The 13,526-nt window shown below is 33.8% G+C and overlaps 1 protein-coding gene across 1 annotated transcript; it reads right to left on the bottom strand.

The window, feature by feature from the left end:
• Window positions 1–723: 723 nt before the first annotated feature.
• MFS3 (major facilitator superfamily transporter 3) lies at window positions 724–13,308 on the bottom strand. Its single transcript, XM_085185301.1, has 11 exons — window positions 12,756–13,308; window positions 10,675–10,883; window positions 8,899–8,989; window positions 5,546–5,694; window positions 4,747–4,894; window positions 3,949–4,109; window positions 3,377–3,526; window positions 3,128–3,260; window positions 2,640–2,795; window positions 2,122–2,207; window positions 724–1,600 (listed from the first exon to the last, which is right to left on the bottom strand). Exons 1-11 carry the CDS (start codon window positions 12,787–12,789, stop codon window positions 1,430–1,432), a joined length of 1,488 nt encoding a protein of 495 aa, XP_085041427.1. The 5' UTR covers window positions 12,790–13,308; the 3' UTR covers window positions 724–1,429.
• Between the last annotated feature and the right edge of the window lie 218 nt (window positions 13,309–13,526).

The following is a 13,526-nucleotide window of genomic DNA, read 5'->3' on the forward strand; positions in this document are numbered from 1 at the left end:
TATTATTATACTTGTAATTTATTATTGTTTGAAATAAACATCTATAAAATGAGAATAGATATAAGATGGCAGAAATCATTAAACCAATCTATTATTACTATGGTTTAAGTATGTACCTACCAAATAATAGATACATTTGTAACAATTTGTACATTTCTATAAAATATATATTTTATGTCATAGAAGTTCTTCTTCAGCTTCAGAGTTTATCCCGCACTCAGCAGGGTAGGCAGAGAGAACTTAGTGTTAAGACACTCCGTTACTCACTTTCTGCCGAATTCTGGAGGCATTGCGTCTTAAGTGGCAGAACTCAATGTCATATATTATATATATATTGTTTTTATAAAACAGAAAAATGAAAAAAAATGGATTTTGCTTTGCTACATTTATTGATACAGAATTGTCTTTGGTAAGAAAATATTTTATGAAGCGTTAATAACTATATCCATTTATATTAAAACAATGCTTCTAAAGACAAATAAATTAACAATATTTATATAAATAAATATTTAGACAAATATTGTATAAAGTATATATAAGTATATTGTTCTTAGTCCTAATAAGTACTTATAGTTTATAAAACATCTTAGTATTATGTATGGCTCACACTTACTTATTAAAATAAATTATAATTGAATAAAATTTAAATCTTACTTATATAAAAGTACAAAAATTTAATTAGCTCATATTATAATCAAGTATAAAAAAACTATATTTTTACGGTACGGTACCCTTAAAAAGTACTTTAGGGTTTCTAACTTCTGTTTGTTTGTCCGTTACTTGCACTTAGCAATTTTATACAAAGTTTAATTTCACTTGTTATAAGTGCTTATTTGTGTTAGTGTATGTGAAATTTTGCAGGTGACAATGAAATTCAATATAATCAATATTCTTATGCCATAAATGAATGAAAAATATATTTTTTATATACTCTAATCAGTATTAAATGCTTATAAAAATGTGTATTATCTATAACTAGTATTGTAAGTACTATTTTTATGGCACACGCATATAAACATCTTTACTTATTGTTTTATATCTAAGTAATTAGATTACATTTTTTAATTTTTTTTTATTTATTCAATATGTATGTATCGTAATGATATGATAATATGCATCATTTCATTGTATAATGAACATTTTTAGGCCGTTCAACTCAATTAAAAAAATATTTATTTGTGTAACAGGTTACAGGAGGTGTTCTTATCACAGTTTTTTTCTTTAACGACACGTACGATATTGAAAGTTTTCACTTGCAATTTACGTTAGTTCTGACTTTACTCGTTTGTTTAAAAAAGAGATTATAATACCCTTAGATAAGAATTCCCTTTGTTTTTTTTGTTTGTAAATGCTGATGCTATAATGCATCGTAACATCAAAAGTGTTCCTCCCCTTGCCTCCCTAATAACACTCGCTATAATAAAATAAATTAAACAGGAGTTTTATTTCCATTCTTCAATGGCGTTTCTTCTGGTTCATCTTCTGTCACATCGTTCCAGGGCTGTTGCTCTCCAGAGCCGAATAATGTATAAACTACTATTTCTATAATATACAAAGCGATTGTAACAAAGAATATAACACGCCAGGCTGATATCGTTTTCTGTAACGAGACAAGTTTTAGTTATATTAATTTATTTTGATTTAAAAATTAATGAAAATTTATAATATAAACTAATTTCCTATAAGTAATTTAATAAAAGCTATAAAACGCTAAAGCTATAAGCTACAATGCGATGATAAGCTATAATGCTAATTTGCACTTAGCATTATATCTTCATGCTGTATTATGCTGCATGCAGGCTGCAGTATATGCAGAGGGAACCTAACGCAAGCAATTAAGACAAGCTGTTACCCACTGCAATTATTTAAATTTGAATGACGAAACAACTCGCGCACTTTTTCTTTTTATCTAAGCAAGGAGTAGGAAATAATTCATTTCCCGGGTAGGAATTGAACCCACAGGCGTAAATATGTTCACAGTCATGCCTGCCAGTCGGCCTCTTCGCCACGAATAATTTTAATATATTGTTTTATAGATTTTAAAGAATAATTCAATATAATTATTTTTTTAAATGACAAAAATATTTTTCAAAATGTCAAATACTAAAAATGTCAACTTACATTATCATGTGTCAAGAATCCCACAAATATGGGCACCACGATTCCCGGTATAGTCGCCACGGTGTTCGTCATTGCCATTAAAGTTCCTATAAATCATTAGAAAAACAAATATAATTATACAAATATTTCCTATTTATTATTTTTTTAACTCCCGATGTAAATACGAGGATATTTTGTATTATAAGCTAGACGTGTCTGTATGTGATATAAATCCATAAGTACTGCATTTGTTCAGTAGGTATAAAGAAAATATGTAAAAATTTTGATATATATATATATATATATATATATATGTTAAGATAGTGTAAAAGATTTTGTATAATTTTATAAGAATGATTTAATATATTTGTATCATTTTATAAGAAAAGGAAGGAGTTGGTGGATTAAAAGCAAGTGCAGGTCTAGGATAAGTGTGCATCAAGTAGCGTTAAGTGTCAAGTTAAGCACACGTTAAGTGTGAATGCAGGTCCATTACAAGTGCAAGTCAGGTATGAGTGCAGGTCTTCACATATACTCACCAGCAAAATTAGGTGCAATATCTATATGATTTGATAGAAATCCACAAAACATTCCCCCAATAGAAGTAACCCCGATTGCCGTGAGCGCTACGGCGAGCGCGCGCGCGCAGCCCACGTAGCACAGCCACAGGAGACACGCGGCGGGGACGGCGGACGCTGGGGACAATCATTAAAAAAATATATTTTTTTATGTTATTTTTTTCAGCTGCACCCCACTCGAGGAAATGAAATATTTATTTAAATTTATATTTTCAATTCTTCGCTCTAGTATCGAGGCAAGGTGCGGCGTTGAGTTCCGCCACTCAACACACAATGCTTCCAGCATTCGGCGGAAAGTGGGGAACATTGAGTGTCTTAACACTTTCTTACCTTGCTGTATGCGGGATACAGCGTGAAGGTGATTTAATTATTTTTTTTAAAGATATACGTGATAAAAGATATGTGTGTAAAAGATATATTATATGTACAGGTACCATACGAAAACTTACCAAACAAAGTACCAATTTTCCTAGCAGTGGTTGTAGTAATATACGCTTTCCCGCGCATCCAGTCTAAGAACCTGCTGAGCCCAATACTAAAGATCCATAGTGAGAGGAATGGTAAAGCTGTTGTTACGGCATTCTGAAATTATTTATTTTGTATTATAATTGTAAAAATATTAAATTTTAAAATATAATAAAAGACAGACATATCAATTTTATTTATATGTATAGATATACAAGGAGAGAAGATCTTACCTCAGTCATATTGAATTTAAGCACTTGTTTCATATAAAAGGGCAGTTCAATGAGCAACATGTACCAACCCCAGTTGGAACACGCGTGCGCCACCAGGATGGCTAGGAAGGGGCCTGACGTAAATACGGCCTTCCAGGGCACTGGACGTTTCTAGAAACGTTTTTTTATTATATATAAGTTATTAAATTTAAGCTTTCTTATACAAATCACGGCTTTGAGTTGGATGGAAAGTGGAGAATGGAATGTCTTAACACTTCCTTCTGCTTACCCTACTATAAGCGGAATGCAGTATGAAGTTATAAAAGAAATAAAAACACTTTCTCAGTTATAGAAAACTTTTAAAAGATAACTTATTAAACAATGCTTTCGAGGCTTTCTATGCAGTGCATACAGCTTTAATTACATATAATACTAGTCAATGCTAAATGCACTCTAACGTCTACAATCCGATCTAAAATAATATCCGAGAAAAATTCTATAACTAAATGCTGAAATTATTATGTTTTGTAAATTATTATATATAATAATTTTTTTTTTTTGTAAATTATATTAAAACAATCTAACGGTACTACCTTATGTTCTTTATCGTTTCCTCCAAGTGATGCCACAATCATTGCTCTCTCCTCCTTACTGATAAGAGGTTGTGTTTGAGGAGAATCTTGCACCAACCACACCCACAGGATACACCATATGCAGGACAGACCACCCATCACGTAGAACACGCTTTCCCATCCTGGTAATATTAGTAATATTGTAATTGTATACATATTATTGACGCTCGCGGCTTCGCCCGCTTCTAAAGATAACTATTTATTGTCATATCATTTTAAAAACAATATCCATACATTGAAAACTAAAGTTTCAGTCCATTCGATGAGACACTTTTTTAGTAGAAATATATGTATAGATAGATATACATGTCGTATAAAATAAATTCTTAGCATGTTAATGTAGAACAAATATAGGTCCTTTATACTTATAAATAAGACTATATCATGTTATATAAAACTGCTTTTAAAAAAATTAATCAACCTAATTGAATGAGCGCATTTACGTAAGTCACAAGAGGACGTTAATGGAATTGAAATTTTTTAAATTAAAAAAGCTCAAACAATTAATATACATACTCGTATATTATTAATACGTTATTATCGTAGTGACAATATAATTACTTGCTTATAAAAAACATTAACAACTATTAATGTCTCCGCAGTCTGATAAACAAAATGCGAGTTTTAGACCCGCCAACCAACACATATAATTCTAAAAATAGCGAAAAATAAAAGGAAATCCCTCTACCTATTACTAGTATCAATGTCTAATATATACCTAACATTAAAAAATAAATTAACATTGAATAATAAATTTACCAATATTAGCAGTGAGCACGCCTGCCATCAGCATAGATATGACGGTGCCCAGCGACGTGCCCGCGTACACGAGCGCCGCCAGCACGCTGCGCTCGGCCGGCGGCGCCCACTTGGACAGGAGCACGTGCATCGCGGGGAATGTTACACCCTATTTATTATATAATAGAAATATATACATTAATTCGTCAGATGCACCCGCTACTACTGCAGCAAGTGGGAATCGAATCCACAACCTTCGCGGTCACAGTTGGAACCTGTCCTACTGCAGCACGATAGTCACGATAGTGGAATGCCTTAAAAATTATATTAATATCATTATTTACAATAATATTAAAATAGACTATATATTCATTTAAACGTCTTTTTTTAATGTTACATGGCTTTTTAATATTAAATTTGTAGAGTAGTCTCAACATTATTATGGGATGGGCACGGCCCGCTCGGCTTGTTCTATCCCTACGCCCATGATGGTGGCGCTGTAAGACTGTTTACAATTTTTTTTCAACTTCACGCTGTATCACACACACAGCAGGATTGACAGAGGAAACCTAGTTCCCATCGTTTCCCATTTTCCACCTCATTCTGGAGGCATTGTGTATTGCCGCGCTTTGCCTCGACGCCAGGGCGAAGAAATGAAAATATAAATTTAATTTCCTCGAGTGGGGATCAAATCCACACCCGGTAGCGTTTACAGCCACACACTTGTGCCTCTGCGCCGCTGGCCTAAATTAATGTTTAACGACAAAAAAAACGACAAATATACTTAAATTATGTAGTAAATTAGAAAAAATCGACTCACCCCTCCAATCCCTTCCCCCACTCTCATAACAACCACTGCCACGTAGTGAGCTTCGGCCATCACCGGCGTGAGCAAAGTGCATACCACGTTAATGGACACACTGAAGAACATCACCCATTTGGCAGAAAACAATTCTGCTATACGACCACCTGGAGGAGAAAGGTTAGTTTACTTCCTACTAAATACTACTATGACTATAGTATTAATAACTTTTATTCCTCCACCACATATGCTGTTATAAGTAAACGATGTTATGTGTGTCTGCTTTCTTCTTTTCTTGAACTTTAACAAATAGAATATACTTTTATTAAATTAGTGAATCAATTTTACATTTTTAAATATAAATTATTATAAAAAAGATACATTTAAAAATATATAAAACCACTCTTCCGAGGGCGGGACAAGGGTCCAAGCCATCGGTGGCTAGGGCTCCAGAGAGAGGAACCGCCGCACAATACGTGCCGTCTCAAGTAATACTGCCTTCTGTATCCGGTTCTTGATCCAACAGCTAAGCGATAGCCTCTTAAGGTGTTGGTCGAGGCTTTTCGCTATTAAACCGTTAACCGAAACCACTATCGGCACAATGATAGTCGCATTGACATCCCACATGGCGGTAATCTCATGGGCTAGGTCCAAATATTTAGATTGTTTTTCTTTTTCGGCCTTCACGAGATTGTCATCATGTGGGATAGTAACGTCAACAATCACTGCGCGGCGCGCCACTCGGTCTACTAGTACTATATCAGGTCTATTGGCAACAATATACCTGTCAGTAATAATAGACCGATCCCAGTAGAGCAAAGCACAGCTATTTTTAAGAACAGACATGGGATTGTACCTGTAGTAAGGCACCTCCAATTCTACAACGCCATATTGAAGAGCAAGTTGCTGGTGTATTATCTTGGCTACTTGATTGTGTCTATGCAAATACTCACCATTAGCAAGATGAGAACAACCAGAGACAATATGTCTGAGGGACTCCCCAGGTCGATGACACGCCCGGCAGATGTCGATAGTGCCATCTTTCATAATGTCTCTGGTAGTTCCGTGTCTTGATAACTTCGTCCATAATTACACAGACAAAACCTTCAGTTTCTCCGAAAAGATCCCCGAACTGTAACCAAGATAATGATGAAGCAGTATCCACGTCCTGGCCCACTAGGGCTCTATGGAATCTACCATGCAGCTCCTTGCTTTTCCATACAGCCATGCGATCAGAAGTAGTAAGTACTACAGGCCGACGTCAGTTCTCTTTGCCCAAAGAAAGAGGAGTAAGGCCTTTGTCAACTGTTACCACATCCTTGTGCATATCCACGTCAATCTTGAGAAAATATTCTCTAAGACTGCTCGTGGTTATGGAGGTTCTTGACATTCAAAAAGCCACGACCTCCACACTTACGCGGGATATACAGTCTCATTACAGACGAACGCGGATGGTGCATTCGGTATGTCGTCAACAATTTACGTATTTGGCGATCTACGGAGTCTAACTCAGTCTGTGTCCATCTTACAATGCCAAAAGTATAGGCTAAAAGCGACATAACCCAACCGTTGAAAGCACGCACCTTGTTGCCACCAGATAAAAGGCTGCCAAGCACTTTTTTCAGGCGACTAAAGAAACGCTCCTTCACCAATTGCTTTATGCTCCGCTCATCAATACCCAATGCTTCAGACATTCCTAGATATTTATAAGTCTCACCTTCACCAAGAGTTCTGAAGGAAACAGAATCTGAAATGCAAATATTATCAGATCTTATCACACTCCCCCGCACTACATTCATGCTAGCACATTTATCGACGCCAAATTCCATTCAAATTCAAATTCAAATTGAAAATATTCTTTATTCAAATAGGCAATTATTACAAGCACTTTTGAATCGTCGAATGAACATATGAATAAAAAGCTACCACCGGTTCGGAAGGCAGTTCTGCTGAGAAGAGCCGGCAAGAAACTCAACAGTTGCTCTTTTCAAAGTCAATGGTACAATCTATTACATTAGCTGACAGCTGTCCTGCATTACATTCAATAGACATTAATTCCATACATGCTTATCCTCTAAATATTCTTGAACTGTGTAATACGCTTTACTTGTTAGAATTTTATTACAGATATTTTAAATTTTTGTAGTGGCAAACTGAGAATACACTGCGGAATTTTATTATATACACGTATGCTCAGACCCATAAAGGATTTATTAACTTTTTGGAGGCGAAAACTTGGTGTAACAAGCTTATCTTTATTTCTCGTTCCTATCGTATGACTGTCACTATTTTTGCTATGACAATGTATATTTTGTCGAACCAAGAGAATGTTATAATATAGAAATTAGGAAGCAACTGTAATAATGCCTGCAATAATACCTGCATTCTTATATCACTACTAAAAGTTTGAGTTACCTTTAGTAGCGGCAAAAGATCAGAACGTTTTGACGCAAATAAATTCAGATCATCCATGTACAGCAAGTGAGATATGACCTTACCCCCCCGGCGAAGACGAAAGCCTAAACCTGAATCCTCTAACATAGTGCTAAGAAGATTCAGAGCTAGGCAAAACCATAAAGGACTCAGACTGTCACCCTGAAATATACCCCTCTTTATCCTTATCGGTTCAGACGTTGCAGGAATATCACACTCCCCTAGATGACGAAGGACAGTGACCCATTGTCTCATACAAGCCTCCAAAAATGATCTCAAAGTAATATCAATCTTATCTTATCTTAACTCCAAGACCTTCAAGAGCCAAGTATGTGGCACTGAATCATATGCCTTCTTATAGTCTATCCAAGCAGTAGTGAGATTTTTCCTGTTCCGTCTTACCTGTTGGCTTATAGTTGTGTCAATGAGAAGAAGTTCCTTTGTACCACGGCCACCAGCCTTACATCCATTCTGAGTCGGTGCCAAAATTTTGTTACGAACAATATGTCCTGTGATTTTTTTATTCAGAATAGATGTAAGGAGCATATAGATGGTAGGTAAGCATGTTATTGGGCGATAGTTTTTGGGCTCCGTGGTACATCCGGATTTGTATGACAGGAATGTTACACCTGTTGTCAAAAATGTTGGTAACGATCCAGAGTCAAGGGCATCCTGGAATTGTGTTGCGAAAACGGAATGTGAACTGCGAAACCACTTCATCTAGCCCGGGACATTTCCAATTACTACCATAACGAATAGTTACTAGCATAACGAATTATTATTATCGTACTTCGATCAGAAAATTTAGTATAATTTAAACTCTGAACTCTTGAGTTAGTCTCTTAATATAAGTTTCCTTGCAACAGTTATGGAAAAACCTAGATAACAAGTATTTAAAGCAGCTGGTTTTGATCATAGCAAATACGTTGAAGACTTACCGGGAATTTGAGACACGAAATATCCCCAAAAATAGCAACTCAATATTATTCCTTGTATTTCTGACGACCAAAGAAAAGGTCCATCTGCTTCCTAAAACAAATAAGTTGATGTTGATAATGATGCTAAACGATGTTGCGGGTTCGATTGTCTCCAGAACTCAGTGGAAAGTGGGGAACGGAGTGTCTTAACACTAGGTTCCCTCTGCCTACCCTGCTGTGTTCCTCTGCTGTGTTCGGAATGCATCGTGAAGTTTAATTTTAAAGTTTGATTTAATTTTAATTATTTCAGTATTCTATAATAATTTTCGAAATATTTTATTTTTACAGACACTTTAACACTTTAACAAATAAAATTCTAAAACTTATACGAAATAGCCAAAATAGGTGCAAATTTCCCAATCGTACCAAGTACGAGTACGAATATATCTTCAGTGAAGCCAAACTAATTCTGTAAATAGCCAAACTAATACCGTATGGATCATAAAAGCTCCATCAACTGGCGACAAACAGAAATTACATAACACTTTGGTTCTACCATTTATTTTCATTAAAATCCATTAGAAAGTATTCCAATAAATACATTCCAATTTCATTTGACCATACGAGTATATCTTATTGGTCTTAATTTTTATGTAAACTCAAGAGAAGTAAAAGTGGTTTCAAAGGAAATCTCTCTGGATACTTAGTTTTTAGACACTGTTCCCGTTAAAACACTTCTGTTTCTCATTTTCCGCCGAATTCGGAGGTATTGCGTGTTGAATGGTGGCCTCGTTACCAGAGCGAGAAAAATATCAAATATTTTATTTCCTCAAGTGGAAATCGAACCTACAAACTAACATCTTAACAGTCGCACACTTATGCTCCTGTGCCACAAATGGCCTCAACAGCAACACAAGTTACGAATTTACTTTAGTTATTTTACAATGTTCGAAAAGTGCAGGTTGATATAACAAATGATTATTTTGCAATGTCTATGTCTATAGTAAGGTCAATATAAATTTTTAGTATGCATAAATTTATTGGAAGCAATCCAAAGCAATATCGGAATTTATTTAGATAGAGACCGAAATTAGATTCGTTTGTGGGTGAAAAAATAAAAAGGCTTGAATACTTTGAAATTTGATGGACCATATCTACAGCTGTTTTTCAATATTTTTTAACGAAAAGATTGAGAATTAAATAACAATATATTAAAATATTTTTAATATAATGTTTTTATTATAAAGAATATTCGACTTTTTATTCCTCCCATACCACACGTCAATGGTAAGGTAATGTAAGGACTTAATTAAGTTATTATTATTGGTATATTATTTCTTCTGTTAAAATATTGGTATGCAGTGTACGCCATAGGCAAGATAACAAAAGGTCATTCCCTTCATCCCATTAACAGGCCGTGAAGCCGCATACATGTTTTGATATCGAAAACACCACAATTATAAATAAATTTATACATTAGTATCAATCTATTTATAGGTTCTAAAAATATCAAAAGGGATTTTAAAAAAATAGAGAGAAAATTTCATTAAAATTATCTAGGTAAGCATGCTCCACCATCGTTCGCATCGTCACTTACCACCAGGTAAGATAGCGGACAAATGCTTGCATATCGACAATAAAAAAAAATCTCTACTCCTAAAGGTTCTATGGTAAAAACGGGCAGAAGGAATTAGGTTGTGCAGTTCTAAGGGACACTCCCCGAAATGTATAGATTATACGTAAATGTGCGTATAATTTTCATTTCCTATATGAAGAACAAATAAAACATAACGTTACCTTAACAACGGAAGAGCTTCCAGCAGGCTCACAGTCTACATCAGTAACGACAGTTGAATTTTCTACATTTCTTGCTTCATGAGCTAATTCTAGGGCTGTGTGATTCAACATGCCCACCATAGCAACGGACAGGTTCACTTTCAACCCATAGACGATCGCCATTCCTATCGAACCCAAGACCGCGAAAATGTACCGCGCGGGTACTAATCCTATAACAAAATAAATAAATAGGATAAAATAGTCTTTAATGAAAAACAGAAACACAAATGCATATAATAATATTAAAGGCCGTTGTGGTGCAAAGGCACAAGCGTGTAGCTGTAAACGCACCGGTGTTGGGTTTGATTTCTACTCATGGTAAGGTTTACTATTGGCTTGAGGGTAAAGAATTTTTTTTTATGTCCTCGCTCTATTAACAAAGCAAAGTGAGACGTTGAGTCCCGCCTCTAAGCACACAATGCCTCAACAAATTCAGCGGAGAACGGAGTGTTTTAACACTAGCTTCCATTTGCATCTGCGAAAAACGATTCGGACGGAAATCAATAAAATCTTTGAAGGCCGTTGTTGTATGTGGAACACAGCGTAAAGCTAAAAATATAAAATGTATGCAAAAGTGTTTTATCGCTGCAATCAATCTCTTACAGATAACCTCTACAATGGACAGGCCGTACAATAAGAAAAGGGGAATAAGGGTGAGCCTTTATGTACTGAGGCAGTTCCCACTCGGGGGAAAAATTGTTGTTATTTCCTCGCTCTAGGAATAAGCAATATTTCGAAAATTGAGCTGTGCGTATGGAACGGAGTGTCTTAACACTAGATTTCCTTCTCCTACCCTGCTATATAACTATTTATCATTTCATTAAAATATATCCGAATGTATTTATTTATATTTTACTCATTACATAAATGAGTTTATAGGTCAGCCATTACCTCTCTCTTATCAAAATTCGTAACACATTTAGATATGGCAATACACAAAATAATGGCTGATCAAACTAGTTTTGACGATTCCATGGCGTAATTGTCATAACTTCCTCCAGATAATGATTTAAATTAAACAGGAAAATCTTTAAATTACGGAAATATTAATTTCGTAATAATTATTAACCATTTCTTAGAATTAGCAATTAAAATTCCTATATGACTAGGTTTAAAAATAGAAATAACAATGACTAATATCTGACCGACTTAAGTACAATGTGTAATATATTATATATTTATAGTAAAATATAAATAAACAACAATAATATTTAACTTAAATTTTCCTTCCTAGATATTCTAAGGAAAAACGTTAACAGAACCCATATCACGTTTCTATATACATACATATCAGTAAATAATTAGCTAATAGCTTTTCTAGATAAATTGCTTGTAGGCAGTAAACAGCAACTCTAAAGTTTCTTAGAAGACAGAATATTGTTGGGTATAACTTATATGAGAACTTCTATATACTTCGTATATATGATGTTATAATAATATAAAATAATAAATTTGAAAAAAGTTCAATGACGCAATTACGGGAAATAGCTAGGAAATAAAAAGAGGTGTTACATTCTCAACAAATATTATTAGAACTTCAAAAGTTTAAAGTCATATGAGAAAAGGGAATAGGAAAGTAAATTTACATAAATCGGGTCATTGACCTTTACGGTCGTAGCATACAAACATTAGCTTATTAAAAAATAGTGTTACTAAATTATAAACAAATAACTGTTCAATTAATTTGTATTAATTAAAGGTATGGATGAACTTTTTGGGAAATATGGTAAATGATTTACCAATGTAATGCAACATAATTGCAACACAATTTCCATTTTTTTTAATTTATACTTTATTTTTTTCGAATTTATTATAACACTTTTATTGTTAATATTATATTATTTGACTGAATACTTCTATTTTATTTACAATATATATATATTTTAAATATTTATAACAACTTTAAAATATAGACGCACTCAGAATTAACAAAAAAAATATAGTTATTTCTGTTTTATATTTATTCATAATAAAATGAACCTTACATACTTTCTAATTATTTAAAAAAAATACAGCAAAAATAGTAAAAACCAAATACTTACGCCCCAAAATATTTCCTTTAGCCGGAACGTCCATTATCACTTAAGTATATTTTATATTACAGTAATTTAAAGCAAATTTTGATTAATAATCAATTATTATTAATAAAAAACAAACTTTCAACACGTATTATTTGTAAGCTACCAACAGGACTAGTGAATAACTCTATACAAGCGTATTTCTAACGTGTATTATATCACGCAACATATTGAAATCTTATTTGACGGCGTCTTGTTTACTTTTATACCACAGTGCGATGTGCAACGTGCGGACAGGCATGCACCCGAAAATTCAAATGACTTCATAGAGCGTCCATTACTACTCCCATTTGAGCTTTCGCGCTCTTTCAAGGTGACCTTCAAACCTTCGAGGATCAATGACGCACGTAGCAAAAGCTCCTATTTCACGCCCCGAATGTTGAAAACTAACATTCCTTTTTTCTTTTTTAAGTAAATACTACTGTAAAAATGCTATAAAATATATTAATATACTATTTCCATATTTTAAATTACAAATATTTAGGAATTAATTATCTCTATTAATTACGTATGCCCTTTCATTGTAATTTTTCAAACGTTAATCGTAGTCCTTACTATAGAAATCAAAGAAAATATTCATTTTCCAATAATGATCGAGTTTCCTAGTTTAGTATACGTAAACTAGATGGCGACTCCATTTTTGCTTAAAATTTAAATATTAATTTAAACTGTTAAACAGTATGTATTCTTTTTAGTTTCTGTATTCTTTTTAGATATCATTATACATTATTAAAC

Source organism: Heliconius melpomene, chromosome 5 (assembly GCF_056956725.1).
Source record: "Heliconius melpomene rosina isolate 202511_hmr_F chromosome 5, ASM5695672v1, whole genome shotgun sequence".
In the NCBI taxonomy this organism is placed as follows: Eukaryota; Metazoa; Arthropoda; class Insecta; order Lepidoptera; family Nymphalidae; genus Heliconius; species Heliconius melpomene.